The 18,419-nt window shown below is 45.1% G+C and overlaps 1 protein-coding gene across 1 annotated transcript in view; it reads right to left on the bottom strand.

Moving 5' to 3' along the window:
• Positions 1-18,419, bottom strand: part of svopa (SV2 related protein a) — a 70,627-nt gene that overhangs the window by 37,542 nt on the left and 14,666 nt on the right. The window contains exons 3-8 of the mRNA XM_069930423.1: positions 17,932-18,017; positions 15,486-15,584; positions 15,282-15,353; positions 1,745-1,869; positions 1,600-1,663; positions 700-825 (exon numbers count right to left, since the gene is read on the bottom strand). Coding sequence (XP_069786524.1) covers positions 700-825; positions 1,600-1,663; positions 1,745-1,869; positions 15,282-15,353; positions 15,486-15,584; positions 17,932-18,017 — 572 coding nt within the window. The remainder of the gene's footprint in view (positions 1-699; positions 826-1,599; positions 1,664-1,744; positions 1,870-15,281; positions 15,354-15,485; positions 15,585-17,931; positions 18,018-18,419) is intronic.

Raw genomic sequence — 18,419 nt, 5'->3', positions numbered from 1 at the left:
TAAATTTTATTCTTGGTTGACATTTATATTTATAATGGATCAAACTAACTTTGTGCAGTTCAAATGCACGATGAAAATTTCATTACAGGATCCATAATATCCAAAAGTGTCAGGTAGAACTAATCTTGATGTTTGAACACTTTGTCTATCTACTCTTCATATCAGGTAACTCAACTGGGATTTGTTGACACCTCTGTGTCATGGAGTTCTGGAGCAATGGAAATAAACACCTCACCCCAACTCGTCCATGCTGATCCAATCATCTTTGTAAGCTAGTCTCATTTACCTGTGTTTGGTCCATATTTTCTCAATCCATTTAATGAGCATGGCAAAACATCCAAGGATCCACTGCTGAGCATTAATTATTCCCTTTTTAGATGCTAACAGTGAGTGCTTTCTTGCACCTTTTTTGGTGTCCATCATGAAATATCCAAGTAATGGGCAAAGGACCAGCTACCAGGACTCTCTTGTCGCTCCAGAAACCACAAATAGCAGCTATAATTTGCTGCCTTTTGATCTTCTATTTCACAGGATAGAATTGAGACTTTATTTCATCTCTTCTCCAAGGACAAAGTCTAACCTTCCTTTCTGAGGATTCATAACATTTTAGTTAGTGGACTGTTTGCTTTCCCTCCCCCTTCCAATTTACCCATTTCTGTCAATTTTATTCAAATGTTTACTCGCAGTGAAAATACCTACAAAACACAAGATGGCGAAAATAATAAGAGGTACTGCAGAAAGAACGAGCAACCAGCGCCATCCTAAGGTGGGCATCACCACCACTGCCAGTAGCACCTCAAACACTGTCCCAAAGGCCCAGAACACCTGGAAATGAAAAGACTCTCAATTAACCACAATCCACACCCATACTGAGAAAAACATTCAGTTCACAACCACTGTTAGGAGATGTTTTCTCTTCCCTCGTGACTCTCTCCTTCATATATAATCAGAGTAATGCTGATCAATAATTGGGATTCAAAAATGTTCTGGAATGAGTTTAATTTGGCATTTTCTCCATGTGTTCTGTGCTTGCCTTCATCTTAGAAAAGGTGGGGGCGGGGTGGAAAGAGTCCTATTTTCCCATCACCCCTTCTGTTAATTTGAATTCAAACAGCTAGTGCAATTCAATCTGTTCGTTTAGTCTTTGAAGAGCTTAAAATGATAATTTAAGTGAAGAAAAGCTTCACCTCCAACCCACATACTATGTAATTTGGAAAGATGTCAGAATGTGGTAGACAGTGCTTTATCCTGCACTGTGATACAAATGAAATTTGATGACAGCAAATAGATCTTCATAACATGGAAAAAGACTCAACTCTTATCCGTGCCAACCAAGTTATCTACCCCAGCTTCTCCCATTTGCCTACTTTTGTCTCATATCCTTTCCTTTCAACGAGCCTGTTTAAATGTTTTTTAAAATTTAAATACTTGCCTATATGTCTCTTAAATCATGTATCTATTGAATACATTTGATATCCAAGATCAATAATTGCCATTTTCCTAAAGTTACAACTCTCATAATGATTAATGCAAAGAACTTATTATTGAGGAAGCACGCTTGAATTTAAAGCAGCTTACAGAGAAAGACACACTACTCACCTCTATTAGTAAGATACATTTTGCTCTTGATTTCATTGGAAGAAATTCTGCGTATAATGTTACTCTGTGTGGAGCAAACATCAATTATTTATTCATTCATTTAGAACAGAAGATTTCAAACTAAAAATTAATATGATGTACTTACGATTGTGGAACACCTCCAATCCCAAAGCCAACCAAACCTCTGAGGACAAGTATCCAGCTGTAGATTGGTGAGAAGGCACTCAGTATTCCATAGTACAATGTCCAGAGCACGCTAATTTTCAGACCCTTAAATTAACACAAAGTATTTGATAGTTAAACTGAGCTTTTAGCAGTGAACTAGCTCATATCTAGTTCACAAGATGGAGGATTCTAGTCCCAAGCTAAGTATTGGGCTCACACTACAGTATAATAAATACTATGAAAACAATCATGTAATATTGGACCTTCTGATGAAATGATACACTGAAGTTCCCTAAAACTTAAGTTTATTCAACATAAGCTCAGGGAACAGTACCTTACCTTTCAATATGAGGGGAAGTGAACAGGCAGGTGCTACATTTGTTGTGAGTGTACAAACAGATGCCAGATGACAACTACACAGCAGTGTGATGACAGAACAACCAAAGACATTCCTAACTCTGAGGGTAATGGTCCTTAGATATTGCAAATAACTAAAAAGGTGGATGAGGACTTTGCCAGAGTGGAGAAGGAACAGTGTCTCCATGTTTACATGAAAAGGGGAAAAGGGGAAAGAAAGAAGCTGAGAGCAGAAACATGGCAAATGGAATACTACAGTTGAGAGCCTGTCTGAAGAGAAAAGGAGATTCCTGAGACATATCTAGAATGAAAACCAGAATTAAACAATGAAAGTGAATTATGAGTTAAGCTTTATTTTCAATTTTAAATGTTTATGAATTCTTATCAATCAATGCAATTTCCCTATTTTCTTTGCAGTGTCTCATGGTTTCCTATTAAGCTGTTTACTGGTCAATGAGCCACTCATTTCTGTTTATTTGGGACAGTCTTTGTTTCATTCATACTTCATATTTTCCACACGTACGATAAACCAGTCCTCATCGAAGGGACAGCAGTGGAGAGAGTCAAGATCTTCAATTTCCTGGTTGCAACATCTTTGAGGATCTGTTCTGGAGCTTCCATGTCAAACCAGTGATGAAGAAGTCTCACTAATGGCTCTACTTTGTGATGTACCATCCAAAAGACTGGAAGTTATGTAAAACTGACAGGCTTTTATTCACAATAGAATGGAGGCACATCCATGCTGGTCATTTGTCCTGAACTGAAGAGGGGACTGTGGGACAGTCACCTCTGTTCAGGAGTCTATGGGAGGGGCCACAGGTACAATCAGCCAATGGGCATTCCCAGACAGTTAAATATACAAACAGTGGTTTACCACATTCACCCCTTGTTTTTAAGAGAGTTCGGTGGGGTAAAGTACATCCGATAGTATCATAAATTAAGTCTTTTGGGTGGTCTGATCTGCCACTGTAACCGTGTAACTGTGTCACTGTAATGGGCTCCTGGCCAGTCTGGGGAACCTGTATGCAGTTGGTTTGATAGATGCATGGCCTCGAGTCTGGCATGCCATCCGTTGGGGCTGTGATAACTTGCCATGGCTCTGATGCATCATGGGTGAAGATGGGAGAGGGGGGTGCGGGATGGTTGGTCATGGTCTCTGGAACCCTTGAGGGCTCTATGTCCCCAACAGAGACTGTGTCTTCGTTCTCATCAGGGTACACCACATAGGCGCATTCGGGGTTGGCGTGGAGGAAGTGGAACCTTTCAACCACTTATGGCTCCTCGCATGCTTCCGAATTAGGACAGGCCCTTTGGTCATCAACCAGGCCAGCATCATGGCCCCTGTTGCAGACTTCCTGGGGAAGGAAAACATTCTTTCATGTGAAGTGGCATTGGTAGTGGTACATAGGAGTGATCTGATCAAGTGGAGTGCCTCAGGATGACATCTTCTCAGCAGAAGACTGGAAGGCCTTTAGACTGCAAGGCTAGGAGAATGGCCTTCAAGATGGTGACATTCACCATTTCTATCTGCCTATTCCCTCGGGTGTTGTATAAGGTAGTTCTGCTCATGGCAATACCTCTGACCAGCAGATACTGACGCAACTCGTCATTCATAAAGGAGAGCTCTTGGTCACGATGGAAATAGCAAGGGAACCCAAACATAGTGAAGATGCCTTGTGTCAGCTGTCATGTCTGGACAGGGGATAGTAAACAGAAAATGTGAATACTCATCGTTAATATTGAGGAAGTACACATGGCAGTCGAAGGCGGAGGGATGGGGTCCTTTGAAATCGATGCTCAGATGTTCAAAGGGGAAAGTGACCTTTATCAGCTACACTCTATCTGGATGATAGAAAAGCGGTTTGCACTCTGCGCAGACCTGGCAGTTTCTGGTCTTAGTCCTGATCTCCACAATGGAGTAAGGCAAATTGCGTGCTTTGATAAAATGGAAGATCCTGGTGACTCAAGGGTGGCAGAGATCATTGTGAAAGGTTTACAATCTGTCTATTTGTGTGCTGGCGCATGTTCTGTGGGATAGAGCATCTGGGGTCTCACTGAGTTTCCAGAGCTGGTTCAAGATATCGTAGTTGTAGTTCAATTCTCCACCTCAATATCTTGACATGTTTTATTTTACCTCGCTACTGGTTGTTGAACACGAAAGCCACCGCCTGTTGGTCATTCAACAAGATAAATCGTTTGCTAACTAGGTAGTGTCTCCAGTGCCGTACTGCCTCAACAATAGCCCAGAGCGAAGTCGGATGCATTGCTCTCCACCTGGAACAGGATGGATTCATCCACGGCGTCCATTATAGCCTTGGCAATGTCTGCCTTGATGCGGCTAAAAGCTGCACGGACTTCTGGTGCCAAGAGAAATGAGGTAGATTTAATGAGGGGCTGAGCCTTGACTGCATAATTGGGGACCCACTGGGCATAGTAGGAAAAGAAGCTCAAACACTTTTTCAGGCTGTGGGGAAGGGTAAGTTTCAAAAGCAGGTGCATGCGATTGGGGGTCAGGTCAATGACTCCGTTCTCCACGACACAGCCAAGGATGACAAGGAGGGTTGTGCAAAATATGCATTTAGCCTTATTGTATGCATTAAGGAGTTTGGTGGTCTGGAGAAATGTTTGGAGATTGGTGCCATGGTGCTGCAGGACATGACCATAAATGGTGATGTCAGCCAGATACGGGAATGTGGCCTGCAGCTCATACTGGTTTACCATTCAGTCCATCTCCCGCTAGAAGACTGAGACCCCATTGGTGATGCCAAAGGGAACCCTCAGGAAATGGTAGAGGTGGCCATCCACCTCGAAACCAGTGTATTGGTGGTCCTCTGGGTGGAAGGGGAGCTGATGGTATGCCGACTTAAGGTCAATGTTGGGGAAAACCCAATAATGCACGATTTGGTTTGCCATATCGGATATGCAGGGAAAAGGGTACGGGTCCAGCGGTTAATGATCTAACTATAGTCAATGACTATCCTGTTTATCTCCCCATTCCTCACCACCATCACTTGGGCTCTCCAGGTGATCCCTTCAATAAGTATTAGGTCAGAGATGGAGCAGCTAAAGGCTCTGTCCCCTGCACTGTACTGTCTACTTTGGTGGCAATGGGTTTGCAGTTGGGGTGAGGTTAGTGAACAGCAGTGGAGGGCTGATCTTGAAGATTGAGAGTCCACAGGTCATACACCATGAGCAATCTTTGGATTGCTGGCTGAAAACGGTGGGGAGGGGAGAAAGGGGCTACGGGGGATTTTGCTGGTGGAGTGCAGTGGGAAATTTAAGAACTTCTGGTTACATCATACTCTATCGTCATCTTTTTAAGGTGGTATTGGAAGTCCAGTCCCAGTAGCTCATAGCTGTGACATCACCAGGAGTTTAAAGTCCTCGTAGTCTGTGCCCTGCATGGTCAGGGTCACTACAGAGTAGCCGCGGACATCAGCCATTTGGGACTTCAAGGCCAAGGAGACTATGACTCACTGGCCTAACCGTGAAGGAATAGCGCAGCACCATGTCCAAGTGGATGAAGTTCTTCGTGCTCCCACTATCGAACAAACAGGTCATCAAATGGCCATTTACCTGGATGTCCATTATCGATTGTGTTGGTGAGGACTACCTTGATCCAATATGAGGGAGTCCAGTGTCAAGTCGCTGTCTGCAGCTGCAGTGGAGAGTTCATATGTTCAGTCGCAAGATGGCAACATCCAAGATGGCGGCCCCCATGGCTCGCATGCGGCACTGCTAGGTCTCGGAAATGGTGGCGTCCAAGACAGCAGCCCCCACGGTCTGCATGCAGCGCTGCTGGATTGGGGTGACTTGGACTCACTTTCACATAATGTCCTTTCTTTCACAGTTGGAGCAGACAGTGTCTTTTGCCAGGCAGCATTTCCTTGGGTGCTTTCCCAGACTGTAGAAGTAGCATGGCAGAGCATAGCAGCCATGGTTGGATTGCCGACAGTGCATGGCAGTGCAGAGCATCCCAAGATGGCATCACCAAGGGCAACCACGAGGCAGCCGCATTGTCGGCCAAGTGGACTTCCATATCCTGGAGGGCTACCTCCAGCGTGTCCGCCAGTTTGACCGTCCACTGCAAATTGAGCTCGCTTTGCTCCAACAATCTCTGCTGGATGTAATTGGACCTGATGCCTGTGACATATGCATCTCTAATTAGGTGGCTGTCATGGCCTTGCAATCACAGGCCTGTCTGAGACATTATAGGGCCCAGAGGAACTCAGTGCTCAATTCTCCAGGTCGCTGGTTTTGGGTGGCCAGGAGGTGTCTTGCATAGACATCGTTTACCTGCTTTAGGTACTGGGCTTTCAGAAAATCCATCGCCTCTGGGTATGATGCAGTATCCCTTATCATTGAGTATACCAGGGCCTGACCCAGGAGTGTAGTACCTTCAGCTTATCGTTGTCTGATTGAACAATGACAGATGATGTGTGCAGAAAAGCTTCAAAGTAATGCCACCAGAATTTGAAGTTGGCGGAGGCTTCAGATGATTGAGAGTTGATTTACAAGTTCTCCGGCTTCAGGATCTGCTCCATTGTTAACATTTATTGCAAATAAAATTGATGCACCATCAATAACTTCAAAAGACTGGAAGTAATTTAAGACCGATAGGCTTTTATTCACAATAGAATGGAGGAACATTCATTCTGGTCGACTGTCCTGAACTGGGGAGGTGGCTGTGGAACAGTCACCTTTATTCAGGAGTCTGTGGGAGGGGCTACAGGTACAATCAGCCAATGGGTGTGCCCAGACAGTTAAATATACAAACAGTGGTTTACCACAGCTTGTAAGCAGTTTGAAGAGATTTGGTATATCATGAAAGACTCTCAAAAGCTTCTACAGGTGTACCATGGAGAGCATTCTGACTGGTTACATCACTGTCTGGTACAGAGGTGCTAATGTTCAGGACAGGAAGAAACTACATAGGGTTATTAACATGGCTTGCAAAATCACCGGCACCAGACTTATCTCCATTGAGGACATCTACAAGAGGCAGTGGCTTGAGAAAGCAGCCTCTATCCTCAAAGACCCCCTCACCCAACCTGTTGTGAAACCACTATTGTATATGTAAACAATATGACCTTTTATGTTTGACCCTGGTCTCACTGGCTGACTTGTGACTCCTCCCCTTTTATCCCTCATAAAAGCGGTCATGCCACAACCCTGGCCCCAGTTCGAGCCCAGGTCAGTGTGAGCCAGTATCTGTTCATCTCTTGCCAATGAAAGCCTTCAGTTCCAGTGGCTTCATTCTTTGCGTAATTGATCGTGCATCAATTTTATTAGCAAGACTTTGTTTCTACGGAACATGGAGAAATACTTGAAGCTGGACCAGCTAGAGATTGACTCAAGAGAACCTGAAGCAGCCAACAAATTCGAAAGATTCTTCGCAGCCTCTGAAGCTGTGATCCATGATAACGAAGACAAGCTTCATCTGCTATTTTCGTACATTGGGCACCAAGTCTACTGGATGGTCTGGAACTGCCAAAGACCAGTACAAGGTACAGGTGAATGAAGTCTATGCACGGCACGTACTCCACTCGCACAGGCAGTGACCTGGGGAAACTTTCAATGACTCTGTCAGGGCCCTGCAGGAACTTGCAAGGGACTGCAACTGCCAGGCTGGATCAATGCAGACCACACCAACTTTCTATGGTCATGATGGACATCCAGGTAAATGGCTGCCCACCACTTGACTTTTCGACAGTGGAAGCACGGTGAGTTTCATTCACCTGAACAATGTACAGCACTACTCCCACAGGGTGCAAACCAAGAATCACAGCATCTCTCTAACTTTCAAATCTAAATTGGCCAAAGTTCGTGGCAGTTATACTGTTACACTGACTATCTGAGGCACAGTTTACCATGATTTCAAGCTCTTAGTATTGCCACACCTCTGCTCACATGTCCTCCTAGGATAAGGTTTTCAGTGCAACTTAAAGAGCATTACCATGGAGTATGACGGGCCCCACCCTCCCCTCACAATCTGTAACCAAGAGTTTGTAGACAGCCCGCCCCTTCCTCACCATGTGACCAACCAACAACCCCAAACCAATCCCCACAGCCCATATGTGGCCTCTCCATGCTCTGGATTTCCCCCCACCATTCCCCCCACATCCTGGACTGTAAGCCCATCACCACCAAAAGTTGGCAAGATAGTGCAAGAGATAGGGCATTTATTAAATGTAAGGTGTGATGCCTCCTCATCGAAGGGTAAAAGAGCAGAGTACGAGTCCCTGGAGAGCTCAAGTCATGGTAGTGAAAAGTGGGGAGAAACACCAGATGGTCATAGACTATTCCCAGACCATCAACATGTTCATCCGGCTTGACATATAACCCCCCACCCCCATCTCCGACATGGTGAATCAGATCGCCCAATACAGGTTATTCTCAACCATAGACCTTAAGTCTACCTATCACCAGCTCCCCATTTTCCCCCAGGACTGTCAGTACACTGCTTTTGAGGTGGATGGTCGACTGTACCACTTTCTCAAATTCCCTTTTGGAGTCACAAATGGGGTGTCCGTCTTCCAAAGGGAGATGGATTGGCTGGCGGACAAACACAGGTTGCAACCCCCTTTCTCAAACTTTGACAACGTCACCATCTGCGGCCATGACCAGCAGGACCACGATGAGAATCTCTAAAAATTTTTCAACACTGCGGAATACCTCAATTTGACATACACAGGGAAGAGTGTCTTCAGCACACATTGCCTGGCTATACTAGACTGCGTTGTGGAGAATAGAGCCATCCAGTCCTGACTGCATGCACCCCCTGTTAGAACTTCCACTCCCCCCCACCCTCTCACCACTGCCTCAAGACCCTGAAAAAGTATCTGGGATTTTTTCTCTTGTTAAATTCAGTGGGTTCCCAGCTGTGAGGAGAAAGCCTGACCCCTCATCAGGGCCACCGTTTTCCCTATTGTCAAAAGCCCACAAGGCATTCAACCAAATCAAAGCAGACATCTCAAAGGCCACGATGCACACAGTGGACAAATCCATCCCATTCCAGTTGGAGAGTGATGCATCGGACTTTGCCCTGGCCGCCACACTTAACCAGGCCGGCATGCTTGTAACGCTTTATCATGCACCCTCCAAGGCCCTGAGATCCGGCATTCCTCCATCGAGAAAGAGGCCCAGGCTATCGCTGAAGTGGAATGGCACTGGAGCATTACCTCACAGATAAGCATTTTATCCTGCTGACTGACCAATGGGCAGTCACCTTCATGTTCAACAATCAGCAGTGGGGTAAAAATCAAATTCGACAAAACCCTGAGGTGGAGAATTGAATTCTCCTCCTACAACTATGACATACCGTATCAACCCAGAGAGCTCAAAGAACCTCCTGACACCATGTCTTGAGGGACATGTACCAATGCATGGACGGAATGGTTGCAGGCACTGCACGGTGGCCTCTGCCACCCTGGGATCACCTGTTTTTTTCCACTTCAAGGCCTGCAACTCCCCTACTCCATCGAGGACATCAGGACGCTGACCAAAAATTGCTGAGTCTGCACGGAACGCAAAACACGTTTCTACTAGCCCGACAGGTCACACCTTTTTAAGGTCATTCACCCTCTTTGAACGCCTGAGTATTGGCTTTAAAGGACCCCTACCTTCCACAAAACACAATGTGTACTTCATCAACATCATCATTGAGTTGTTGCGGTTCCCCTTTGCCATCCCCTGCCCAGACCTGACCGCAGCTACTGTCATAAAGGCTCTGATCAACCTTTTCACCATTTTCAGATACCCCTGCTATGCCCACAGTGATAGGGCTTCGTCCTTTGTGCACCAATATTTGCTGTCCAAGGGCATTGCCTCTAGCCATACCACAAGCTATAACCCCAAAGTGAATGGCCAGCTGGAGCAGGAGAACGGCAGTCTGGAAGGCAGTACTGGGCTTTAAGTCAGAGATCCTCCCCATTCCCAAATGGCAAGAAGTCCTCCCAGAGTCCCTCCACGCTACCGCTCCCTCCTATGTAAGGCCACCAATGAGTCACCTCCAAGAGGCTCTTTACATTCCCAGGAGATCAGCGTCAGGAACCACATTACCCACTTGGCTGATCTTCCCTGGGCTCGACCTACTTTGCAAGCAGATGAGGACCCACAAGTCCGACTCTCTGGTCAAGAGGGTCCAGCTGCTTCATGCTAACCCACAGTATGCCTGTGTGGCATTCCTAGACCGACGTGAGGACACAGTATCCGTCCAGGACCTGGCACACGCACAAACATCTGAATTTCCCCCCCCTTCAATCAGCCAACAGGTATGCAGCACCCCCCTCCCCAGCTCTCCAGGGCCTCAGATCCCTACCCCCAGCACCTCGTCCAACCTGCCAGCCGACACACACGCGCGCACCCCCTGGCTCAACCAAGCACCCTGGCCGGGCCAAATGAGATGGAGCAACCAAAACCAATGGAGACCACCACAGACCCTGAACAGGGGCACACCAGTCACCACGCCAAAGGAAGCCACCCGACAGACTGAAATTATGAAGGCACCTGACTGCACCACACTCCTCCCCCACCTGAGACTTCTTTACGAAAGAGGGAGTGAATGTGGTGAAACCACAAATTGTATATGTAAATGATATGACCTTTTATGTTTGACCCTGGTCTCACTGGCCGGCTTGTGACTCCTTCCCTTTATCCCCCATAAAGGCTGTCATGCCACAACTCTGCCCCCAGTTCAAGCCCGGGTCAGTGTGAGCCAGCAATACAAGGGATGTGGTCCATCTCTTGCCAATAAAAGCCTTCAGTTCCAGCAACTTCAGTCTTTGCACAATTGATTGTGCTTCGTAGGCCATGTCTTCTTCACTCTGCTACCATCAGACAAAAAAAGGTACAGGAAACTAAAGACGAGCACCCAGCAGCACAAGGACAGCTTCTTCCCCGCTCCCATCAGATGTTTGAATGAACAATGAACACAACCTTTCTTTGTCTTTTTTCTTTTTTTTGCACCATTTCATTTATTTTAAAACCTGGTTTATAGAAATGTTTGCAGTGTGATGTTGCTGCAGAACAACAAATTTCATGACACGTTCATGCCAATACATTCTGATTCCGAAATGCATCTTGATCTTCTGATCCTTTGTTGTACCCAACTTGTGGTGACTCTCCATGCATCCTTTTCCCTTACAGTTGATGTGCATGCTTCCAACATTTCCTCTTTTTGTTCATGTTCTTCGTACTTTCAAGGTACTTTCCTTTTAACTTGTTTTGCATTGATGGGAGTGCATTACACCTATACTGATTGTCCTTTACTCAGAACGAACTTCAAATTGAAATACATATTATCAGAAAGCAAAATGGCTTCTGGCCTGGTTTGCAGAGAAGCCACTTATCTATCTTCCCCAATTCTGCTGACTGCTAACTATTGAAGCCCTCGTTCAGAAGATTAAGATCCATGTAACACATGATTCTCCGGTTGTACACTCAGCTTCTGCACATTCAGTTCCAATGAAGTTAATGAAACTAAACACAATGAGCAGCCAATTATTTTCCACGAATTTATTGCTGGTGTGGTCACTGAAATGTAGTGTGAAATGAAGAGTTGTAGTCAAGTCGAGTTCAAATGGAAAACAATAGTTTACTATTGGATCCGTGCACTTTTTAAAACCCCTGGGCTCCCAGCCACCCCCACGCCACGCATACCCAAAAGTGATGTAATCACGCTGCCTGAGATTTCCTGAGCCAGTTTTAATTCCTGATTGGTGAGCTGCTTCATGTGCCCCCCCCACCCCCCTCCCCCTTCCCCTTCCAGAAGCACCAACATCAGTGTCTCTGTCTTCCTGCTGTGCTTGGGTGGTCTCCCTCGTTTACGCGCTGATGGTACTGCTCGGGGCTTGTCCAGGTCTATGTGTGCAGATTTAAGACTATCAATTGTGAATGTCTGATCTCCCACCCATGTCCAGCACACAGGTTGTGCCATGATGCCACAGTACTTTAAATGGACCTTCACAAGGCCTTTACAGGGGCGGTCCATGTGCACCTTTACACACAAATTCACAAGTTTTTAAGCTTCTCAGGGTGCAGGACGTCATGATGCTATGTCACAACTTGGGAACCGGGCCCAGTTTGCTGAATCTCTCCTGAAGAGTGGCTCTTCCTGTCCTCGGGTTGCTGGTACGAATTCTCCAGCCATGACGAGCAGAGCCCTGTATACCAATTCTGCTGATGAAGACTGGAGATCAGTCTTTGGTGCAGTCCGTATACCAAGTATTCAGGGTAGCTCATCTGCTCAGTCTGATCCCTGGAGGTGGGCCATCAATGCAGTCTTTAGGTGGCTGTGGAACCTTTCGACCACGCCGTTGAACTGTGGATGGTAGGCTGTCATGCAATGGAGCCATGTTCATAACAATCAAGATAGCGTGTCCCATAGAGCAGGGGTAAATTTCAGACCTCTGTCAGAGGTGACATGGGAGAAGACCAAATTGAGACACCTAGGTGGATACAAGTGCCCTGGCGCAAGACTCTGTGGAGGAATCTGACAACGGGACTGCTTCTGGCCATCTAGTGAAACTGTCCATAATGGTGAACAGATATTTTGACCCACATAACACACGGGAGTGGGCCGAGAATGTCGACATACACGTGATTGAACCTTCGTTGCAGCACCTTGAAGGGTTGAAGAGGTGCCTTCACGTGTTGCTGCATCTTGGCCATGTGGCAGTCCATGCACATCTTAGCCCAGTAGGTGACCTGCTTCAGGAGTCTATGCCAGAAGAATTTGTTGGAAACCAGGCTGTTCATCGTGTGAATTGAGGTGTGTCCAACGAAGTGCGTCGAAAATGCTTAGTCTCTAGACAGCTGGGACGATGGAGTAAGGCTGACCCATGGACACATTACAAAGGAGAGTCATTCCTTTAGGTCCAAAGGCGATGCCCTTGAGGCACAGACCAGTGACTGCTGGAATCTCACAATGCCTGAATGCAGGATCAGGACAGTCCATCTGTTACCACATTACTCTTACCAGAGATGTGCTTAATCCTTGTGGTGAACTTGGATATGTAAGAGGTGGTGCTGCTGTCAAGGAACTCTGCAAGAATCTTAGTAAATTCATTGGTGGAGTCCAAATGTGGGGCAGGTAGTTTGGCTTCTCCTAGGTGGAAAAATTGAAACATTTTTGTATCTAACAGCTGCAAGTGAGCTCTGAGAAAGTCTGCTCCAAGCAACGGCTGAGAGACTGCAGCATGTGTGAACCTCCAGGAGAATTTGTTGCCGCTGAACTGCAAGGATATGGTTTGTGTACCATACGTGTGGATTGTACTTTTGTTAACTGCCATGAGAACTGGGCCTGCACTCCTGGTACGGGTATCATAGCCGGTTGGGGGAAGGACATTAATTTCAGCTCCTGTGTCGGGCAGAAACGTGCCCGGAGAGCTTGTCCCATACATAAAGCAGGCTGTTACAGTGGCCAGCCACCATAGCCATTAGTGAAGTCTGGCCCTGGCATTTCCTGGAAATACACGGTGGTTGGCAACAGCACATTCCAGAATTTCATCGTTGGTGATAAAAACACCAAGAGTCTGACTCAGTGACTTCTTTATTTGGGGTTGTGCACATCCTCATCGCTGCTACGCATGGAGTTTGGGCCTTTGGGTGTGATGCAGCACTAATTTCATTGGGGCACCCTCCCTGCTGCTTTGTGTGCCACAGAAAATCTGTATGGGCAGCTACCACACGGGGGCCTGCAAAGTCTTCAACGGCCAACATGACGTGGATATCCTCTGGCATCAGCTCTAAGAATATTTGCACAAAGAGCAAGCAAGGTTTGAGAGTCTGCCAGTGCCAACATGTTGGCCATTAGCTCCGTCACCCATATGCAGGAGCCGTGCGGCTTGCTCGCATCAGGAGTGACTGTTTGTGCAGAGAACTAGGTCTTTAAGAGCCAGATACCTGCTGTGATCTGGTGGATCATGAAGGAAGTCAACTACTCAACTGCTATTTCTTGATTGAGGGCACTTACCACAGTCTTATTTAGTGCCATCTGCCACATGACAAATGTGGAATTGTGCCTCAGCTTGTCCAATCCACACTTTTGGATGATTTGTCCAGAACACAGGCAGGTTGAGGGCCCAAAAGCCACTTGGGCCCGTCAGGGTCATCAATGTGGTCAATGTGCAAATAGTTGTAGTTGAGTTTGAATGGAAAACAATAGTTCACTGTTGGACCCGTGCACTTTTTAAAACCCCTGGGTTCCCAGCCATCTGTGCGCCAAGCATAGTCAAAGGTGACATCATCGTGCGGCCCAAGACTTCCTGAGCCAGTTCAATTTCCTGGCAGGCGAACCACCACACTAGAAACCAAATGATCATTTTTCCACTTAAAAAACAAGTTTTTTTTTTTAAATAATTTGATCAATCTATTCAGAATGAACACTTCAGAGTGGCCTAGGAATGTTAACTGTTGTTTGTGACTAGTACGAATTGCAGTTAGAGACTTAATATTTTCTTCTAGCTGGTGAACTAGTTGACAACACTAATGTACACTGGCTAATGGAATTTTCATAGCTCCATGAAGATACACCATATTCAGACAACTATGTGTACAGCTGAGGTCAAGATAGCATTTATAAGAGATGGTGATCTATCTGAAAACTTGAGGTGAACCTCTGATCTGAGTTCTTTTGGATCTGTATAAATGGTGAAAATTGTGATTACAAAGTCAGATTGTTAATGTTTGTTCTTTAACTGGAGTCCAAATGGGTCTGATTCATCATCTTTAATTCAAACTGCAAATCAACAATGTCTGAAACATCTCCATTCCATTAGACACATTTGTTTAAAGACTAAAATAAAATGGAGTTATCATGGAGTTGGTGCATCAGATGGTGTGACACCAAGTTTAAGAGAGAAGTGGTCTCAAGTTTGATCCTTGATGAATTCATTAATTTCATTCAAGATAATGCAAATTTATTACTTGCAACTTTAAAATGTTCTGAATTATAGGGGAAAATAAATAATCATATAATAAATTGCTGCAAATCACCATTGTTGGAAAGTTTATTTTGCAAATGTCAATTAACAACAGTGGTGGATTTAGATCACACATTCTTCAGTGGAATGTCATTGTATTGGTATACACTGACCATTCAGGTGAGGTTCAAGACTGATGCTAAAGACCAGGAAGAATCAGGAGACAAGGATACTCACCGTCTTTCTGCCATACTGATCGGATATGTTTCCCCAGAGTGATGAGCTGGACATCATTCCAACAAACACCACCTGCGGTGGAAGAAGAAGTGGGTAAAAGAGAGAAAAGGTCAATATGATAATTTCTTAGCATCTGGTCACTAACTAATAAGATCCTTCACAAGGTTGTGGTGCTACCCAATTACACTTCAATTATGATCGTACCGAAGTTAGGAAGGCAACTTGCCAACTTGGCAATCTCCACTCGCAGTGCAGCTGAGGTGCCAGTATACTGAGGATCATCATCTCCATGGCATCAGCCATCTAAAATTAATAACACGTTTAGCACACACAATACAGAATTAATAGCTGGCAGCAAATACAAAAATAAAGTAGGAAAGATCAGAATGGTAAATTGTCATTTGCCCATCAAACCTTCCATAATGAACCATAGTGAACCGGCTGAGTATTAGAAATCTATGCTGACTACTGCCAATGTATTCATAGCTATTTCAACATCTCACTCCAGCAGGGCATGGTACCCACCTGTTTCAAACAGGTGTCAAATCATACTGATACCCAAGAAGAGTGTGGTAATCTGCCCAAATGACTCTCGACCAGTTCCACTCACATCAACATTGATGAATTTTTTTTTGAAAGGCTGGTGTTGAAGCATGTCAGGTCCTGCTGAGCGGTGACATTGATCTATTCTAATTCACTTACCATAGCAACAGGTCTACAGTGGATGCCATCTCACTGGCTCTACACAAAGCCCTGAAACACCTGGACAGCAAAGATGCATACATCAGGATGTTCTGATTGATTTGGTTTAGCATTTAACGCCATCATCCCCTCAAAATTGATCAGCCAACTCTAAGACTTGGGACTCAACATCCCAGTGTACAATTGGATCCTGGATTTCCTCACCTCCAGACCACAATCAATGAGGATTGGCAAGAACATTTCCTCTGCAATCTCCATCAGTGCTGGAGCACCCCAGGGCTGCATTCTTAGTCACCTACTCTACCTGCTATACACCTGTGATTGTGTGGCACAGTTCAACAACACCACAATCTACAAATTCACTGGCAATACCACAGTAGTGGGTTGTATATAAATAGGCAATGAGTCAGCACAACAGGAGGAAGACTGGAAACTTGGCTGAATGGTGCACCAACCACAATCTTGCACTCAATCTCACCAAAACTAAGCAGCTGATTGTTGACTCCAGAAAGGGAAAACCAGGGATGTACCATCCAGTGATAATTCAGAATCAAAGGTTGAGAGGGTGAGCAAATGTAACTTCTTTGGAGTCACTATCTCAGAGGATATTTCCTGGACCCCACTCACTAACAGCATGACAGCGCCTCTATTTCCTCAGGAGTTTGCTGAGGTTTGGTATGACATCGGAAACCCTGGCAAATTTCTACAGATGTGTGGTGGAAAGAGTGCCGACTGGCTGCATCACAGTCTGGTATGACACCCCTGAGCGTAAAGCCCTGGAAAAGGTAGTGGACACAGAACATCACAGGAAAAACCCTCCTCACCATCGAGAAAAAATACATGGAGCACTGCTGTCAGAGAGCTGCAGCAATCATCAAGGATCCACATCACCCAGCCCATGCTCTATTCTCAATGCTACCATCAGGAAAGTGCTATAGTTACCACAAGACTTGCACCACCAGGTTCAGGATCAGCTGCTTTCCCTCCACTATTAGATTCCTCAAGAACAAACTCAATCAGGGACTCAAAAACAGAATGCTGGAGAAACTCAGCAGGTCAAATAGTGTAGCTTATATAGCAATAAAGACACATAATCAACATTTCAGGCTTGAGTCTTTCATTAAGATATGGAAAAATGTCAGCAGGTCCAAACAAAATGGGAGGGGGAGGGGGGGAAGGGGAGGAGCATGGTCCCAGAGACAGGAAGATAAGGGAGGGAGAGTACACCAACAAGCAGGGGAAAGATTTTCCATACCATTTTGTTTGGGCACCTGCTGACATTTTTACAAACCTTGATAAAAAGCTCAAGACCAAAACGTCGGTTATGTCTTTTTATCTTTGCTATATAAAGGGCACTGTTTGACCTGCTGAGTTTCTCCAGCATTGTGTTTTCACTTCAACCATGGTGTCTGTAGACTTTCGTGTTTTACTTCAATCAGGGACTCATTTAAGGACTCTTACTTTACCCTTAATTGATTTTTTTTTCTCTCTGTATTGTACAGTTTGTTTACACGTGGACGCGGAGTACTATTTTTTGCACTACCAATAAGTGGTAATTCTGCCTCGCCAGCAGGAAAAAGAATCTCAGGGTCATGTATGTACTAAGATAATAAATCTGAAATCTGAATCTGAACTCATTGGCTATTTATTCAGTCTGTTCTGTCCTTGTTTATGAAACACTCCGGGTCAGATATCTCACTTCTATGGTTTAAGCTGCTCTGTGTCTATTTATCTTTGTCTGTCTAAGTTTTATTATCCAAAATCCCATCTTCCACAAATGATTATTTTTCAAAGTGCTAACTGACACCTGGAATTATTTTGTTTCTCTCCAGGGAATATTAATCTAATTTTTTTTGCAAAGTTCACAGTTTTTGGTTCTCTTTCAGCACTTTTGCAACAAAAAAAACTGTGCTCTGAATGGACAGAAAAGAAAGTGGATGCCACTAACCCATGCCAATCCAGTAAGGATTGAGAGTTTCCACTGAAACTTTCCAAATCCAATGGCCTCGACAGCATCCTCCACCATGAACACATCTAAGAAACAATAGGAATGGTTGAAAACTACACACTATATTTTTCCCCCAAACCTTTTTGCTATTTTAAACTTCATTCTCCCCTTTATCTCTCCTTCCATCAGATTCTTGAGATTCATTGTTAGCCTCTTCTCTCCATGTGTGAAGTGTGGCCTCTGTTGTGGAGCAGCTTCACAGAGGCTTATTGCTTTATTGGATTTCATTGAACTGCAGATTGTTTATATTTCAGCAGGTTATTCTATCTTGTTACACATGTCAATTGAATCTAACCATCCTGAATAGTGTCGATAGGAAGGCGTCGCTGTTATTGCAATGCTATTACAGTGATCTGGGTTCAAATCCAGGGCTGCCTGTAAGGAGTTTGTACATTCTCCCTGTGACTGCATGGGTTTCTTCTGGGTGT

The sequence above is a fragment of the Narcine bancroftii genome, chromosome 4 (assembly GCF_036971445.1).
Source record: "Narcine bancroftii isolate sNarBan1 chromosome 4, sNarBan1.hap1, whole genome shotgun sequence".
In the NCBI taxonomy this organism is placed as follows: domain Eukaryota; kingdom Metazoa; phylum Chordata; class Chondrichthyes; order Torpediniformes; family Narcinidae; genus Narcine; species Narcine bancroftii.
This window is presented reverse-complemented; position numbering and strand designations above follow the sequence as displayed.